The sequence below is a fragment of the Protopterus annectens genome, chromosome 10.part0 (assembly GCF_019279795.1).
Source record: "Protopterus annectens isolate FY-2018-M chromosome 10.part0, PAN1.0, whole genome shotgun sequence".
NCBI classification, from domain to species: domain Eukaryota; kingdom Metazoa; phylum Chordata; order Ceratodontiformes; family Protopteridae; genus Protopterus; species Protopterus annectens.
In genome coordinates, this window is record NC_056744.1 from 689,068,390 (window position 1) to 689,088,533 (window position 20,144).

The 20,144-nt window shown below is 38.2% G+C and overlaps 1 protein-coding gene across 2 annotated transcripts in view; it reads right to left on the bottom strand.

The window, feature by feature from the left end:
* OMA1 (OMA1 zinc metallopeptidase) overlaps nt 1–20,144 on the bottom strand; it is a 629,416-nt gene that overhangs the window by 194,151 nt on the left and 415,121 nt on the right. For both annotated transcript variants that reach the window (XM_044085522.1, XM_044085523.1), the window contains one exon: nt 14,357–14,485. In XM_044085522.1, coding sequence (XP_043941457.1) covers nt 14,357–14,485 — 129 coding nt within the window. The remainder of the gene's footprint in view (nt 1–14,356; nt 14,486–20,144) is intronic.

The window sequence follows — 20,144 nt, forward strand, 5'->3', positions numbered from 1 at the left end:
ACTCAAGAGACCCACTCATTAGTAGCATGTAGGAGAGCAAAAGGCCCTGGTAAAATGAGGAAAGGTGGAAGTCAAACCACAGACCTCAGTCACAAGTACAAGTATCAGCTGAAAATAGAGCTCTGGATAATGGTCTCTCACTAAAGGACAGTTGGAGGCCACTGCCAAAACATCAGGCTTTTAAGAGAAGATAGGACCTGGCCTGTGGGTCACTTACTTTGCCTGATTTGCTCTTTCCTGGCATCTTCTGAATAACTGCTCAACTGGCCTTTCTGATTGCCAACTTCATTACCGCCAATCAATAACTGTTGAAGCATACCTTGTTTTTTTTTTTTTTTGGTTACATTCTTATGCCACAGGGACCGAACTGCTGTGAAAACAGTTGGCAGTACATTGGTCTCATGCAAAACAGGTAATATCTGGTGGTCTAAAACTATTACATGATGACTAAAGTCACACTTGGACAGATCAGGATATTAAGATGCAATCTAAACTTCATAACCAGCTGGAAAAAAATCAGGACTACTATAATGCACTCGTCTCTTAACACTGGCATGTGAACACTGAATATGGGGCATAGATGGCAGTCCACTGTGAATAAGGGCAGGTCTAGACTTTCAGAGCCTACAAGAGGATATAGGATGGATGTACTAAGTGTTAAAAGACCGCTATAGTCAAAAACTGAAACAAAATGTTAAATCATACCCCAGTTATGCATATAATAATAATGAACTTCTCTCTCTCGACACTTCAGGCTGCTGCTTCTATTCTTACAGAATGGGAGCAACAATACTGCTTACTTTCAGAATCGCTACAAATAGTATCAGTACACTAGTTTTCAATGACTATCTCGCATTTCCATTCTTTCCATCTTCTAAGTACAATGCAATAAATCCTTAATATGACTACAAAAAGTTCCTAATTAAATTGTTTGTTAAAAGCTAATAATCCAACAGATGCAGAGATTCCAGCAATTATTTAGATTAAAACATATCATTTTGCTATGCGCAGCAGTGGGCATAGCTGGGTATGTCTTTGTTGAGTGTCAGGCTGAATTTCAACTTACTGCTGAGAAAACACTATTTAACCCTTTCCCCTCGGTGTGTCTTAATTTGAATAATCACCAGAATGGACACTGACAAGACAAGCTAATGGTCAATAATGTTGTACACTATTTTTGCATACCTGTCAACTTTTCTGATTTCTGATTTGCACTCAAACTTTTGCTCTGTCCTTCCTTAATCCCACCAGAAACTAGTGATTTCTGGAGAAAAGGTGGTGGATTACATCTAAAAAGTAATGATAATAAAGTACAGTTGTGTAAGTTGCACTTACCCGTAACAATAGATGTTTGAATTCTCTACTGCTGCAGTAGCCCTTAGGCTACACAGGTTGTTTCCTGTCAAGGAAACAACAACTGACCAGCTTAGAAAAGCTCTGAACTTCCTAATCCTTCACTCTGGCTCCTGAATGGCTAATCCGAATGAGTGAAGTCAGCAGTCAGACTTAAGCTTTCTTAAGGACTTTCTTGTCCATACCATGAAGAGCCTAACAATCTTGAACCAACCAACCAACCAACAATATCAATAAAACTTATAAAGCAGAAACAAACACAATGCTACTTTATATCCCAATTACAACTATATATATATATATATATATATATATATATATATATATATATATATATATATACATACATACATACAAGAGTAGGGGGTGGAAGGTGGGTACAACCTGCACAACTGTACTGTGTTCATCATTACCTCTTCTGCAGTAGCTCTTAGGATATATGTGTTGATTACCAAAGCCTATCCTACCTCAGAGGAAGAAGGATGTGGAGCCAGGAGACCCTGGAGAATGGCCCAAGCAAAGTTCAACCTGGACCAAGAAAAGGAATCTAGTTTGTAATGTTTTGTAAATGTATGAAGAGAGAGCAACACAGCTGCATCTATAATGCTTCTAGAGTCTACCCCTTTCCAGTATGCCATCAAAGAAGGCAAAGCTCTAGTGGAATGTGCCTTGATGCTGCCTGGAAATGAAGTACCATGGTAGGAATAATAAAACACAATAGCTGAACACAACTAATTGGAAACTGTCCATCTAGACAGAGGGTGTTCTTTTTTTCTCCTTAATAAAAAATACATAGTTGATCAGATTTTCTAAAAGGCTTAGTTGTGTCAGGAAGGCAGTTGAGCTGCCTGTCATGTCCAGTGTACGCAAAATCTTTTCATCCTGGTTTTTAGGGTCTGTAGAAAACTGGGAGACTGATGGCTTGATTCCAATTAAACTTTGAAATCACTTTGGGCAGGAATAAGGTATTTGTTCTTAAAGAGACCCATCCCTGCAGAAAGTCAAGTAGGTTTCACCCACTATGAGAGCTTACACCTCAGATACTCTTCTTGCAGTTGTCAGAGTAATGATGATTACAGTTTTCCAAGTCAAGAATTTTAAAATAGCTTAATGCACAGGTCAATTTCTCCAGCACACCGCTAAGATCCCAAGAAAGGACAACTTACTTATGAGGAGGCTGCAGGTGTAAGACTCCTTTCAGGAACTGTTTTACCATAAACAGAGAAGAAGGAGGAGATTCATGGATGGATATGCAGAAATGGCCACAAAATAAGCCTTTACAGAGGAATAAGCAAGGCCACAGGACAGTAACTCACAAAAACATTTCAGCACCGGTAGTAAAACATCCATGATGTGCCATTGGTTATTGGTTAGGCAACAACTAGAAAAATGCTTCCACTTAGCAACATGGGATTTTCTAGTACCAGGCTTTCTTGCCTCCTTAAATACTGTTGCACATCCTTGTAAAATAAATGCCGAAAAGGTATTAAAATTGAATCATCCAGGCAGTTAGTTGAAGTTGATTGACAGTGGGGAGTATCAAAGTGTTCCCCATCTTGTGTGAGTAGATCCGGTCTGTGGCCAACTTCATAAGAAGGGAGAGAGATAGTACAGTTATGTAAATAATCTTACCATAACAGGAGATGTTCAAATGATTACTACTTCAGTTGCCTAAGATATATTGGTTATATCCCACTAAGGATATAACAGCCAGACAGATTTCAAAAACTTCAGGGCACCTTCCATGCACCTAAACCATTAGGTATCTCAAGCTGAGCTGACTTAAAAGATGCATTTGGGCACCAAGCCCTTCAGAGCTTTCATGCCAACTGAGAGAGGAAAGCTAAGCCCTAAGGGGGACATTGCTAAAAAAAAAAAAAAAAAAAACATGTCCACACCCTGGCAAAAAACATACCAAAAAATTAAGGAGATGGATGGAGAAAGTGGCTACTGCAGAAGTGACCATTTGAACATCTACTGTTATGGTAAGATTACTTGCACAATTATACTATGTTCATCATATTAATCATTGCTGCAATAGCCTAAACTATATAATTAGATTACCACAGTTTGGAACATCTGGGAGGTAGAACAGGAAGGGTCTAGGAGCCCCAGGAAAATGGTCCAAGCAAAATCTGGCCTAGATCTGGAAGTGGAATCTGGCTTGCAGTGCTTTGTAAAAGTATGAACAGAGGACCAAGTTGCTACTTCTAGAAAACTTCCAGACTCCAATCCTTTTCCAAACGTCATAGATGAAACCAATGCCCTTTTTACCTTGCCTGGAACAGTTTTGTTGTGTTGGGAATAAAAATGGTAATAAATTGAGACAACCTCTTGGAAATAGTCTGGTTTGACACATCCCGTCCCTTCCTCTTACCTTCCTGAGAAATGAACAACTGATTGGATGCTCTGAAAGATTCTGTTCTGTCTAGATAGTGTCAAAGTTGTCTGTGGGCATCCAAAGTATTAAGAATTGTTTCTCCCTCATTTTTGGGTTCAGGAAAAAAACACAGGGAGATGGATAGTTTGGATTAAATTAAACTTGCATACCACTTTAGGCATAAAAGAAGGATTAGTTCTCAAAGAAACCTTGTCTCAGTGGGAAATGAGATAGGCTGATCAACCAGAAGAGCTTCCAACCAAGATATTTTTGTTGCACAGGTCAGAGCAATCAATAAAAATGTTTTTCTTGTAAAGAACCTCAAGTAAGTCAGATGAGCTTTTTCAAATGAAGCAAGTGTTAAGCTTCTCTAACACACAAAATTAAGTTCCCAAGGAGAAGCCACCAGCTTTTTTGGAGAGCTCTTATGTAGTACCCCTTTCAAAAACATTTTGACAAGAGAATGCATTGAAAGAGGGGGATTTTTTGACATACATGCTGAAATGGCCAACAAATGAACCCTAATAGAGGAGTAAGACAGGTCATAGTACAGTAACTCGCACAAATATTGTAAAACCAGAGAAACATTCGTAATGAATTGGTGCTGGTTATTTGGAGACACTAACTAGAAAACCTTTTCGTTTGCTTATATGTAATTTTTAGTAACAGGCTTTTTTGCCTCCATTAGTACCTGTAGCACACCTTTAGTAAACAAACGCCTAAAAGGTATTAAGAACCTATCATCTGGGCAGCCAGTTGTACTTGTTTGGGATCACAATGTATCAAACACCCCTGTTCTTGTATAAGTGTGTTTGTGTGTGTATGAGTAGAAGCAGTCTGTAATGAAGTTTGTGGTAAATACCCCTGGCCAATTCCAAAAGAAGGGAGAACCACTGCTGCCTGGGCCAGAAAGGAGTAACCACAAGTACCCTTGATATCAGTGGAAAGTGTGGAAAAGCATACAGGAAAGTCCTCTCCAAGGAAAAGAAAATACATGTGTCTCCCAGACCTTCTTCTGGAGCAGAAATTTGCCAGCTAATTATTCAGACAGGAGGCAAAATGTCTACCTGAGGAAATCCACACAGATCAAATCTTGGAAGACCTTTTGATCTTGTTTCCATTCATGAGTATCTGCTATTGTCCTGCTCATCTCATCAGCTAAACAATTTGATCTGATGGAATGCAAGATGCCTGCAGAGTGATATTGTGCAGTAAAGTTATATCCAATGCTAACATGGCTAGTCTGCATAGGTTCTCCCACGCTTGTTTATATACCACATCGCTGTGGTATTGTCTAACTTTATGAAGAGGTCCTGGGGAACAAAGATGATTCAAAGAATTGAGAGTCTTGATAAGAGATAGCAACTATTTTATGTTTATGTGGTTTGGTCTGTCTGCCTTGTCCCAAAGACCTTGCACCTTTAAACCCCTTGATGTTCCTCTCCAAGCTAAGTCTGAAGCTGCTTGGGAGCAGGAAGGCAGAAGGAGAGACATGAACTCGGGAATATTCAATTGCTCCACCAAAGTGATTTCTCTTTTCACAAATCTCACAAATGGAATTTGCAAAGACAATGGTTGGTGCTGGGACCAAAGAGACTTCAGATACCATTGTATCTTTCTCGTGGAGTTTTGCATGAGGTATCATGAGAATCATGGATGCCATGAGACCCAGAATTCTGAGGTATTCTGTGATTGAAATCTGAGTGGAAACCCCCTTGAACAGATCTAAAAACAAATCTATTTTTCCTGTTTAATTTCTCAAAGTCTTTTGGATTTCTAATACCATGACGGGAATGGACCCCCTTCCTAAGTCAAAATATGATTAAAGTTTGTGAAATTAGCATTCTTTCAGTCTTTGATGTTAGCCAAAAGTGCTCTTTGCAGCATCCGCAACTTACCTAGAAATGACTCCTTCTGCAATTCTTACAGAATTACACATATCAGCATATCTAAATAAGACTGTAAATTATTTTTTATGAGACCCATTGCTCCTACTACTACTATTGGAAAATAAATCTATTTTTCCTATGGAGGAAAAGCTCTTTGCACTGAAGCATCTAGCAGACACCCCAGAAGCAAAATCCTGCGTGAAGGAGTCAAAAAAGACTTTTGAATGTTCTCTTGGAATCTTAGCCTATGTAGGAAATCTCTCACCCAAGTGAGAGATTCTTGACATTTTGACAAAATACCCTGCAAAGATAAGCAAGTTGATTAAATATGGAAAACTGTGGACACCCTATAGCCTGTAATGGGCCATAACAGGAGCTAGACATTTTGTGAAAACTTCTGGAACAGTGGATGATCCAGACACAGAAAACCTTAAGAAACTCCTGAAGTCTGGATTAATAGGAATTTGATGATACGAGTTTTTTTTAAATCCAAGGTTACTAAAAAAAAACTTAAATGAAGAAGGGTTAAAAGATCATGAAGAGAAAGAATTCTAAATTTGAACACTGTCACAAACTGATTTAGGAAAGAAAGATCCAGAACTGGTCTCCAAGGATTTTCATTCTTTGGCATTAAAAACATTCTTGAATAAAATCCTTTTCCTAACTGGTAAGGAGGTACTGCTTTTATTACCCCCTGAGACAGCATGTTTTGTAGGACAGGAAGAAACAGAAGGGTTTGGTCTGGCAGATGTGACGGAATTCTCTGGTAAGGAGGAACTTCCTCCTTCTGCCATTTGTATCCTTGCTGAGTCAGTTTCAGAACCTATCCGTCCTAAAATATCTGTTGCCAGAGAGAAAAACAGATTCAGACTTTCTGAAGGAGATAAGGGACTGCCAAGGTGGAGGATGGGGGAAAGAATGCATGTATCTAATACAGTCAGTCAGTCTCGACTATCCTTTATTCTGGGGGTGGGGGGTGCTTTCTTTTTGGAACCCCTGTGCCATTATTTTTTAAACATCTGCTGACCAGCATTCTGCTGAGACTGTTTATTCTTTTTCTTGCCAAAACTAGTCAATGGAGCAGAAAATCCCCTAGTAAACTTTGAGAAGGACGACTGAAAAATCTGAAAAAGTCCCTGAATTAGCTTACCTCTTCTCATCACAGATGCTCTGTAGCAGAAGGCTAAAAAAAAACTAAAATTCTATCCAAAGGAAAATGTAAAAAATAATTTCTTACATCTTCTGGGAGGTTCTGAGAAGATAGCCAGGCAAACCTCCTTAATACAGTTCCAGCGGCCGCAGCCCTGGATGCAATATCTACAGTCATGAGCACACTAACCAATGAGTAGTGGCCTGAGAAATGGTAGAAACTAAACCACACAATGCAAAAAACATTCCTCATACTTTCACAATTAGTCAGAATAAACTTTAACTATAAGACTCACAATTTAAAATTCTAAAAATCAAAGTTGCAGAAAAAAAACTTTTCCCCCAAACCTATCAATAGCTTTGCCATTCTTGTCAGGAAAAGGATTAGAATTAACAAAATGTTTGGCAGCAGCTAGATTAACCAAAGCTATAGCTGTAGGGTCTGGTCTGGGATGAGTGTATAGCAATTTGAAATAAGGAACTTTGTATATTCGATCAGCTTTCTTAGGTGCAGCAGGATGTCTGTCAGGGAAACCACAGTCTATGACAAATGCATTCTACAATAACAGCACTGGGGTATGGGTGAAGGTTCCTGGAATTCCACTTGTAACAACTCCGTATTTTCGGAGAGATTGAGAAACCTCAGTGTTCTCCCACTGAAAACACTGGCACATTCTGGAAATAGTCAGAGAAAGAGAATCCCTCACATGGAGATTCAGATATTATGGCTCTTATTCTCCTCTGAATCTGAATCAGAGGAGGAAAATATGCACGTATTCCATCACATTCCTCTACAGATTCAAAATCATGAACTTTTTCAGGAAAAAGAGGAATCGCTTTTTCTTTTCCCAGAAAGTACCTTAAAAGAAGGATCAATAGCCTGTATAAGACCCTGAGCCAATCCCAATAAGCTTGTGCAGGAGAAGATAAATCTTTAATTTTCTGTTTCTTTTTGACAGGAAAGTTGGGGAAAAACAGGTTTATTTATGGTATCAACAGCTTAGCCAAGGACATGCACAACATTCTGGCTAAGCAGGGCACCTTCCCTGCCCTTTCTCCAAAGACCGACAAGATGGCTCTCCCCTGCCCACTGAGGGGACCACAAAAGCCACAGGGATGTGGTTAACCTTCGGTCCACAGTGGATAACACTAGAGGAATCCAGAGAAAAAGATGAGAGGTCTGAGGAACCAGCTTTGGCCAGAGCAGAGTCACCCACCTGTGGCTGAGGCAAATCATTAGCCTGTTGTGGTAGCAAAGGCTTAGTCAACTTTTCCTTTTTTGCAGCTGGAAGAAGGTCTGATTAAGTGACTTGTAGTTTGCTCCATGGTCAAGCTGAAAATGGTCCTTTCCCAGAAAGCTAAGCAGCACAAGCTGGTAAAAATAGAAAGTCACTAAAAGTAGCTTATTCCTGGCAAAAACACAGTAAAAAGCATTTAAAAACTTTTATAGACCCAAAAGGTATAAAATAAACACAATCTCTCCAAAGAAAAAAAAAACTGTTTTTTAAACAACTTTTAAACTGTCATGTTAAAAAGTGCAGTACTGTTTAAAAGTATATGCAAGTCACAACACAGTCAATAAAAACACAATTTCCTAGCTTAAAATACTTTCTTGAGTATGAAAGTAATTTTAAACAATAAAAAAGCTAATGTGGAAGGTTTTACTCCCAAAGGGACATTATCTCCCCAGCAGTGTAACAATGTTAGCTGACTGTCACTGAGGAGTGCTCTCTTAGGCGGCAGGAAAGTCTGAAGGGCTTGGTACCCAATCCTGTCTTTTAGTCAGCTACGCTTGAGCTATCTAATTGTTTGCGAGTATGGAAGGTGCCCTGATGCTTTGGAAGCTGTCCTGCTGTTATATCCTTAGCAGGATATAACCCATATAACTCAGGTTATTACAATGCTACCTGGGCCAAAAGGAGGTCACAATAATTTGCAGGGTATGAATCTTCAGAATTACCCTGGAGATCTGCTGAAAAGGTGGAAACGTATAAAAGGAACATTCCATTCCAATGGCATGAAAATGCATATGTTTTCTAGGTTTGCTTGCCAGGAGCCCTAGAACAAAACTTGTTTGGCAAAATGGTTAAGGTGTTTACCTTACATACACAAGGTGCGGGGCTTGATTCCCACTTGGGGTAAATGGCTAGGCTTAAAAATGGCCCACACAGGCAGTTAGCCTAGTACTAAAAACTATGAACCTTTAGTTGTCTGTTTAAAAGGAGGCAAAAACAAACCTATTTGAGGTGTTTCCCACAACTGGATCAATTCCTGTAAGACCCCCATTCCATTTCTATTCAAAACGGTTTGCCCTGGTCCTGCTCACCTTGTCTGCAACTGCTTTGCTCTGACAGAATGTAAGATGCTTGGAGGGTTAAGGAATGCTGAAGAGTTAATTCTGAAGCTATCACTATCAGCTTGCTTAGTGAGTATTCAGAGAAAGAACGGTTCTGCCACCAATCCTGCTAAAAACCTGAAACTTAAAAACTTTTAATAAAAATAAAACAATGATAAAATAAAACACATTGGCTCATAAACTGGATAAGCGCTTTTGGTGTAATACCTTTTTCAAATCCTAAATGTTAGCCAGTTAAACTTCCTGTTAAATACCTTCATTCTCTGGTATTCACTCATTCAAAGATACTTCGTAGCCATAGCAACATATACACCCTTTTAATTAAATTATTTAGAGTGCTGAAGAGGTTTTCCTTTTAGTTCAAGTTTTAAAGGAACAAATGCATTCAGACCTGGTGGCTGATCTAAACACAAGTTCATTATCCACTTCATTTCTTCAATTTCTGTTTGATTTACTAAATCACCACCTCTTAATGTTTCATAGAGCCTAGTTAGTGTCATAAACTTAAAAGAATGGCTACCATTTTCACTAATGTGCATATAAAGTGAATTGCTAGTAACTTTATTTCTTATGTCGGATAAGTGTTTTAGGATACGTTCTTTAAACATCTGGTTCGTTTTTCTTATGTAGTATGCCTTGGAGTGACTGCAGGTTGCCACATATATGATGTTCTTACTCCGACAATTTGCAAATCCTTCAAATTTATAGTTCTTAGTTAAGGGATGTATAAAGATATTCGTGTTGTTAGTGTAAGAACATGCCTTGCAACTTCCACATCTGAACGTATCAACTCTCCTGCTCATTTGAAAGCTCCTATTTTCGAAGATGGCTTTAATTTCTGTTTTATAACATATCAGTCTTTTTAGATTTTTCCTGTTCTTAAAAGAAAAACTGGGTTGATCTCCAACAGTTTCTCTAATTTTATTATGAGATGTTAACACTGGCCAAAATTTCTTAATGATGTTATGAATAGCAAAATTGTCAGTACTATATGTTAGCTGACATCTCAAGTTAGACTTTCGCTCTTTTTGTTTGGCCTTAATTATTCCTCCTTGGTCCGAAAAATAAGGTCTTGCTGTCTGAGATCACCATTCCAAAGTAGTTGCTTCATTAGTTTGTATTCCTTTGATTGTATACCCCCTCTTGGTAAAGTCATTAATGAGTTTAGTTGGCTCTTCCATATAGTCTTTGTCCCTCGTACAAAGTTTAGATACTCGAGTTAACTGGTTGGTCACTATATTATCAAGGACATGTCTAGGATGCATACTGGTATTGTGTAACAGATGATTACGCCATACAGGTTTTCTATACATTATAGTATTGATGCATCCTGTATCACCTAGCATCAACTTAACATCCAAAAATTCTATCTCTATATTAGAGGAGGTAATTTTGAATTTCAAAAATTAAGTTGTGTTGGTCAAAAAACAAACAAATTTCTCCAAAGAAGTTAAGCCGCCTTCCCATAGAAGAAAAATATCATCTACGAATCGATTGTAGAAAATTATATTATTGCTCCATTTGTTATTAACATCCACTTTCCATAACTCTTCCCATCTTGCCAGGACCAAATCAGCATAGCTATTTGCACATGGGGTTCCCATCGCTGCTCCCGATTTCTGCAGATAATAGACACTAACATATAGAAATACGTTATTATATAAAACCAATTCTAGGAGAGTGTATATTAGGTGGATATCAATAGTTGTTTCGTGTTTCACACCAAAGTCTCTAATGGCTTCAATCCCCAATTCATTAGGTATGGAAGTGAATAAACTGTTCACATCCAAGGTTATTTGCAGTAAATCCTTAGAGATGTTCATCTGTTGTATTTTCTTCTAGAGTCTACTCAAGAATTCAGCAGATTCCTTAATCACTGCAGATGCATGGGGCAGCAATTTCTTTAACTCCCCTTCTATAAAAATTAGTGTCTCCCTTCAAATTTCTAAACACACTAATAGAATTTAACCTTAGATGCTCCACTGTCAACCGGTTCAAAGCTTATCTTACAGGATGGAAACAAGCAGTACTATGGCAAAACAATATACCTCCTCTATTTCCCGAGAATCAGGGTGTCCCACAGGTTGCCCATCCTTGGACCAATTCTATTCACTCTCTTCACTAACAAACTATATACTGTCACAGGACAAGTATCCCTTGCCCAATATGCAGATGACTCTACCTTAATATGTGCTGCAACCTCTTTTCAACGGCTACAGTTAATTACCCAGGAAGCTTTCTCTGAAGTGAAAAAATAGTTATCTGAATCACAACTCATCCTAAATCTAACCAAGACAAAACTTATGCTCTTCTTCCCTGGAAAACCACCAGATACTCCACCTCCTTTCTTTATATCATCTGCTAATCTCACCATCATTTCTCCAATACCTCATATTAACTCTTAGTTGTCACTATTGACTGTTCACTCAAATTTGACCTGTATATAGCCCACACCATCAAAAAAGTTCATAAAAAACTTGGTAATCTTTATCGACACAAACAATACCTAACAAGTAGTACTAAAGCTACCCTTGCAACTACCCATCTAATATACACTCTGCTGTATGTCTCATCCATTTTTACTAACCTAAAAAAGAGTAACCTCACAAAATTTGAAGGCTGCAACAATAAAACAGCCAAATTTGCTGCAGACCTCAACTACAGAGAACACCATTGCTTAGCACTCAAACACCTAAGCTGGCTTGAGCTACCTAACTTACTTACCTATAACCAACTTCTCACTCTTCACAGTCTTATTTACCAACCAAAGAAAATCCCCACCCTTCAGAATCTAGTGCAACCCTATAGTACCACTCGCCCTTTACGCTCAGGTAACAAAGCTGTGTTAACAGTCACCAAAATAAACATAGCTGGCCAGTTACTCTACTCAACAAGTACTGCTAAGCTTTGGAACACCTTACCCCATGATATACGATCAATTACTGATAAACACCACTTTAAAAAACAACGTAATCATTCTTGCTTAACTCTAGACTCTGTAACTGCCCTATTCCTCCTTAGCATTTCACACTCTCTACTTTCTCACTATAATTCTATTGCTTCATGGGGTGATACGCAACTAACTCCTACTATAAATGCCTTACCAGATACCTGCTACTCCATGGAAATATTATGTAGATAGTTTTGTATTTTCACAGTATTATAATTTTTATTACGCTACAATGTTGATGCACTATGTGACTGCTGTCTTGGAAACATTTCTTCTCATTGTGTATAACTGATATGCTATAATCTTGATGTGCTAGGTGATTATTTGTCTCTGGTAATCTCTATTGTCTAATGTGGAGCTTTTCTGCCCGGACCTGTGTCCAGTCGGACTTTTCCCAGTAAAAAATGTTAAATAAATAAAAAAAATATTTTTAAAAGCTTCCCTGATTCTGAGGGCAAGAGATTAAGAGCTATGCTATACTGTACAGAGGTAACAAAAATGGGACCAATTACTTTTTTCTTTTCCTTTCTTAAGACTGTCAAAAGGCATGACAGGTATAGTTGCTTAATTTCTCATAACTCACCCAAGTAATACCAACCTGGACCATTAATATTCACATAGCTATTTAAAAAGTAGCCTTCAAGTCAGTGACTCAGCTTTTTTTTTTTCCTTAGCTAAGGTAATCTTTACAGGCACAACAAATAGTACACAGTTGCTTAACTTCTAATAAGTGCTAGAGTAAGAAATCTTGCAAAATTTTAATGTAGCACACACGGGTCTATTTCAAAGGATCGAACGGACAAATTGTAAAAACCCATATGGTTCAGACAATATGGTCAATAATTCAGTCCTTTGAACCATTCTGACTAAGATCACGGTACAGTGGGGATTGGGGATTTTGCCCTTTTCCCCACTGTAATGCGATCTCAGAGTTTTTATACATAATTAGCAGGTGGTGTGAGGGGTGCATGGTGGCTTGCCCCCCTGAAAAAGCATTGTTTTTGTTGTCTGCAGGTGTTAGTTGAGTTTGTGGTTTTTGCTGACGGACTGAGTTGGGTTTGTGTTTTTTGTCGACGAACTGAATTGTCAACAATATTGGTTTTGACAATTTGTCTGTTCAATCCTTTGAAATAGACCTACACACATTTGTTGTTGCAGTTTATGACCTCCATAATTAAAGGATTGTGGTTAGTTCTGTAAACTTCACCAGCTTTTGCAAAGCTTAATAAAAGAAAGCCATTTACTTGCTTACACTGCTGTAGTATGCAATAAATGCACATGCAATGACCACAACACTGCGTCACAGGTAGCATAAACTTTTGTGTTCTTTAAGCGGATGTGATTACACATCTTACTTGCCATGTAGATGTCACACTGAGGATGTGGCTTGATACTACATATTTTGTGTGTCTTAATCTGAACAATCACCAAGATTCTTATCCAGTTCCTTCCCACTACCAGCTAACTCTGTCAAGTGCCATGGCATTCCAGTCTGAGCTGCTTTCCAAACTGTGACAAGGCATGGAAAGAAAACTATCAAGCTGGTGTTTCATGAAAAGAACTCCCTCATCACAGCAGCAATGCACTTGAAGAAGCAAATAAATTGTTTCATGGCAGGTAGAGTTGCTAATGCCCTGCTTTATGTACATTCCATAGGCCCCAAGTTTGAAATTTAATGGCCAATAAAATGTAACAGCCTGTGAAACAGATTTCCAAGGAAATTAATGTGAGATTTAATGTAAACCTGACACAGTGTGCATGAGTAAACACTACAGAAGTACCACACAATCGGAGAAACTCCTAAGTCACACTTTATTTGTATGTGAGAATGTAGAGATCATTCTGCAGCAATGAGCACACACTGAGATGAGGAAAAGTACTTCTTACATCATACATTTTCCTTTAAACCAACTGAAAAGGGCTACCAGGTAACACCTTCCATTTTTACTTAATTTTTTTATTATGACTCTGAGCAAGTTACTTGATCAGACAGTGTTCCCTGGCTGAGTCTGAAAAAGGTCCATGTGGATCTGTGCTCTACACTAGTAAACAGTTTGCAGCATGCTTACCTCAACATCTTCTCTCTATGTGAAAAACATTTCCTCTGTGAAAATCAATAATGAAAGAATATACATGATCTGTGCCAAAACAATACTAAAACAATTACATTTTCTTTCAAAGTGACTGCAGCCCTATGCACATATTATAGTCCACCAATACTACTACAATAATAAAATAAAATAATTATACATTGATTATTTTATAAGTCAATTTCTTACCTTAACTAACTTGCCTTGGATCCAGTGGCCCAAAATAGCTAAGCTATCTCGAGGACAAACTGCCCATATCATTGTCAGAACAATTAGGGATATGAAACTCACAAAATGTTCTAAGCTCGCTCGTTCTGCCTACAAATACAGAAAAAAGATAAACGTGTAACTACAACATAAATAATTTGTCTTTCATACCACCAATGATATTTTCTAAAGTACTGCAGGTTAAAATTCATGTTATTCTTTCTCTGAAGTTTGGAGTAACTGACTCTGTGTAACACTGTCAAGTGTAAGAAAATGCTGCAGTTCTGCTTCCAAGTGGAATTAAGTACAATGTAAATAGTCAAATACATACAATTTTTTTTTAGAGAAAATACAGCTAGTAATTTAATTCCTCATTTATATCAGACTGTGGAGTAGTACCTACCACTGCTTTAGATCCTCCAGGAAGAGAGGTAGACTCTATTTTTGTAAAAGATAAGCTGATATTCAAATCAAAACCTGCATAAATGCTGAAAAAATGTATCAATGCTACAGTTAATAATAATGAAGGCAATATCATGTTTATGACTTACAACATATCCCTTACATGACTTCCCAAGAGTTCCCAAGAAAACTGTGAGGCATAAAGGTAACCGATAAAAATACTTCCGAAGGATTTCAACTATTCAAAGACTGTCTGGCCAGGATAATGTTTTAATAATAAGAAAGCTCAACTAATAACAGTGCAATAATAAAAGTTAGCCTGAAATAGATAGTAAGGAACCCAACAAGGCACAGTTATAATGGACATTATACTCATTAAAAGAAATTTTCTTGCTGCTCCCAAGAAATTACTTCCACTACACAGTCAGAAGATGACAAAATTATATTCAGTCAGACTAAAAATGTCATATCCAAATTTAGATTCATTAGTGGTTATTTCTAAAATGATATTTAACAAAGCACCAGGCGACTATTCCGCAGTGGTACAGCGGTAGCGTTGTTACCTCACAGCAAGAGGTTCTCCTGTTCGATTCTCGGCTTGGCTTGGGAGTGCCTTCTGAGTGGAGTGTACATGTCCTCCCCGCGGTTGGGTAGTGTTTGAAAGACATGCGTGCATAAATGAGCGTGCCTTCGTTGAAGGTTGGGTGTCGAGCTGGCACCTCGGCATTTCGTAAAAAATCTACTGCCAATCATTAGCGGACCAGAGTTCCATTGTGGCGACCCCTTATTGGGAAAAGCCGAAAGATAAACAACAACCAGGTAACTGCAAAATCATCACAGGGTGCAGAAATTAATGCTGTGGCCTTATAGTGCTTTGCAGTACTTTGCAGCATCTCTGGTTGGATTCCCAACTGGGTTACCTACTGCATTTAGTCTTCACATCCTCCCTGTGTCTTCGTTCTTTTTTGAAATGGGTCTTCAGTTTCCTACCACATTCAAAAGAAATTTGAGTAACTGAATTAATGATGCTCAAAACTGCTTCTAGGTACACATGCACATGAAAATGTATACATCCTGTGGTGAACTAGCATGCCATCCAAGTCTGTTTCCTGTCTTGAGCCAACTGCTTGTTGGGATGGGTTTTGGCAACCTGTGCCACTAAATAGGACAAAGTGGGTATTGAGGACAGATGGATAGGCAATTATTACTGGGATCGTATATTAAGTATGGATATGAACACACTAGCTGTGGTACTGAATAGATTACTTAAGTCTATTACATGGCAAATGAATGCACAGCCAAATTAATTTCAGCATGACAAATACATTAGAGAATTCAAGAAATGCATACCTCTGAAAGGACCATAAATTTAACAAACAAAAAAGAAGATGCAACAGATCTTATGAGAAAGTCATTTTGTTCTAAGAACTCTTGTCTACAAGAGTTTCTGTCAAATTTACAACTCTAGGATTATTTTAAAACTTTCTTAATACTTACATTGATCAAAGTATAGAAGGAGCACTTGAGTCCTTAACCAACAAGACATACCAATAAAACAACAAAAAAATTCAACAAACAGTGACTTCCTTGCAGACATGTCTTGTAAACTGATGAATTTGCTACCAAAATGGAAAATTTTATATACATAAACACAATATGTGTGTGTGTGTGTGTGTGTGTGTGTGTGTGTGTGTGTGTGTGTGTGTGTGTGTGTGTGTGTGGTTTGTTCGGCAGGAGTTCTGTCTGCATTTGTTTAACTGACCGCATTCAGTCAATTATAAAGATAGTCAACAGGTGTGCGAGATTGACAATCCTGAAGTAGAGGAAAATTCTCTTTCCATGGAGGCTGTGTGATCTCAGAGCAGTATATATAATTAGCAGAAGGCGTGAAAGGAACAGACCACCATATGAGAGGATGTTATTTTTTTAATTAATATTTACATGAGCTGAGACGCAACCTTGACACATATGTACTAAAAAGTCAATGTTGCCATTTTCGATGAAGAGTGGTTCACCATCACGATGTCAACATTCATGTCAGTCGACCAAATTAATGTATCACTTTCCAAAGATAGATCTAACTTGAGCTTTGTATCTTCTCTGTAAAGGAAACCCATGTACTCTAATTCTTTTCTTCACTTCCACAGTTGCCACCCAATTCATCAAAAGAGATCTTTGGTTAAGGGGCAATGTGTCCACCTCGCCCGTATGATTAGTGTTGAACAAATTTACTAGGATGAAAGTGATTTACTAACGTAAATGTTTTTTAAGAGGGGTTACCCAAAGGATTTTCTTGACCCAATTTTTGATGAGGTAACACAAAAAAGACGTAGTGGCCATTTTTTTTCCTCTATTAGGCACCCTGGACAATAATGACGTCCACAGCCCTATTCAACAAAAAGGTGTGGAAATAAACACTAGTGAATATAACAAAGCACTGGTGTTACTCTTTAATATTCATTTTCAGGGTATCAAGGATATAATTTGCAGGAACCGGGCCATTTTTGAGTTGGAGCAAGATCATCTTATACTTAACAAGGTAGGGGAAAACTACTGGTAATGTGTTAGGTACTTTAAGTTGTAATACAGAATGTGTGGTGTATGCTTTAAGATGCCCCTGTAACAAGTTTTACATGGGAGAAAGTAAAAGATGTTTAAACTTAGTCTCCAAGAACATGTTAGAGATATTAAACATCGGAGAATAGAAAATCCCGTAGCACAGCATTTTTTTGATGTTCATGATAGTGATCCCATGGGTTTACAGGGGACAATCTTAGAAAAAACTGAAAGTTGTGGGGGGTTTAGCAATGTTACGAAAAATCTTTTATATAAAGAATCTTTATTCATTTTAAAATTTGGTACTCTGACCCCTGCTGGCATGAACATGTCTTGCAATTGAAAAGTTTTACTATAAGGAGTTAGTAAGTGTTTAATTGTTTAATTGCATTTAATTAAGTAATTGACTGTTTTTTATACTATAAAAGGTTTGTATTGTTTACTGTTTTTTACTCCATTGAAGGCAGTGTATGCCTAGGTGCTGGAGAGAGAGAAATCATTAAACTTTTCTGGTGATTAGTGGACTGTCATATTTGCTTGTTTTTGTTCCTTTTGGTGTTGTTTCTTGGAAAACCATTGGTTGTATACCAAAAAGACAGTTGTTTCAAAGACTTAATTGAGAGAAGTTCTAGAAATAGTGGTGTAGAAGTCATGAAAAATGTGGCCATTGTACAGGACATGTCTTGGAGGGTACTGATATGTTTATTAAAAACTATGGTACAATTATATTGGGTCATAAATCTGATTGCCACAGCAAGGCCTTGGTATATGTAGCTAAATGCCAAGGATGTGACTGTTTTCATATTGGAAAAACTATTAAGTTTAAAAACAGAATTTAGCAGCACATTTATGACATCTCTAGGTCTAACAAGTCTAATGCCTTGGCAAAGCACATTACGAACTACCCATTACATCACTTTACATTTATTGCTATAGATCAGGTCGACCTTGGACCTAGGCGGTCCTGTTGACCTATACTTAGAATATAAAGAGCTAAGGTGGCAATTAAAATGTAATGCCACACAACATCCAGGCATCAATGAGGTGGCATCTATTGCCAGTGTTCTTAGATTGAAGTCAGAATTCCTTCTATAGGTTCCTAATAGAGCCTCAGTCAACCTTTTGGGCCAAAGTAATGGTTTTATACAATTGTATTGTCTGAACAAAAATATGTAACTTAATACATTTACAGGGAGTTTAGATGGCTGTCTATGCTTAAATTGGGTCTCCAGTTTTTCAGTCTACAGTGTTGTATCCTTACTGTTCCTTAAATAATATGCTTGCTCCATATTTCACTCTGTTCACCAGTGAGAGTGGGGAGCTAGCAGCCTATCTGTCCCTGGAGGAGTGGTCTCAGCCCTGAAACTAGTAGCTTATTGGCCATTTTGGGTCAATTCCTATCTCTTTCAGTTTCCCTGCTTTAAAACCCGCATTTGCGCAGTTTTGTGCCAGTATACAACTCTGCACAGCTCCTCGTGGTGTCCTGCAGAGTGATACAGGCAACAGAGATCCAAGAGAGACTTTTCCAGATTTAAGTATTTTTTTCCCTGTTTTTTTGCTCTGACTGCCTTTTCCCGCCTAAAAAGTGAATTTCTAACTGATCTGTGCTTTAAAAAGTTTAAATTGCATTTGCCTTCTGCTTCTTACAGTTTTTGCACTTGTTTTATTTCAATTTAAGTCATTTTTGTATTGTATAGCTATTGTAGGTTACACACTAAAGTGCGCTAGCCTGTTTATAGCATTTACAGTGTTTTCTGTGTGTTTTTCTGCTGTTTCCTGAAAAAAACAAACAAAAAAAAATATTCTCTTTTTCCCGCCTTTGCTGAAATAGATTAGTCCAGATTTCAGGTTTTGCTGAATTCCGGACTGGGGTATAGTTTCCTGTGTTTCCCATATCCTTACTTGGATAGGAGGAAGCTTCTCTGTTCACCAGTGAGAGTGGGGAGCTTTGAGCAGCCTATCTGTCCCTGGAGGAGTGGTCTCAGTCCTGAAACTAGTAGCTTATTGGCCATTTTGGGTCAATTCCTATCTCTTTCAGTTTCCCTGCTTTATTTGTGCGGTTTTGCACGATTTTGCGCATAGAGCAGCATCGGGCAGCACCACTTAAACGGGTTTAAACTATTCCCGGCTCCACAAAGTCTGCTCTTCACTTTTTCCCTTAGAACTGTTCTAAATCTCAAAGTAAGCACTCTATTTTCATTCTAAAGCCCTGCAGTTGCTCGTATAAGTAATCTTATAAGTAAGCACTAATAAACTAAAGCACTACACCCTCTTATACTCCCTTTAAGTACTTTGCTCCCTATTGGTCCTTTTTGATCAGTCAAAAAGTAGTTCCTTATACTATTCTGGCATGTCCAAAAGTCACTTTCGAGTTTACTCTCTAGTCTAGCTGGTGAATCTGGAAATCTTGAGGCAATGTTACAACTGCCTTATGCACACAGACCACCCTCTCCTCCTCCCAACAAGCTCAAATATATGTGAGAGATGCAACTATATAGCCAAACTGGAGGCTGAGCTCTCTCAACCCAGTACTGGCGCAGTCAGTCAGGAGGAGAAGGTAACCACACACACCACAAATCCAGTCTCACATAGACCTATCGCAACAGCAAACCAAACACATAAACACACACAAACATACTCAGAGGCTCTAAATAAAAATCTGCCCAAGCAGCAGGGACCTCCAAAGCAGACATCCAAGCAACCGCTACCCCACAACAATACCCACGTATCACATAGTTCACAAAGTCAGTGTGCCACACAGTCACAGCCCTTAAGGCTAAACAACACACCTAATACACTTGTAATAGGTGAC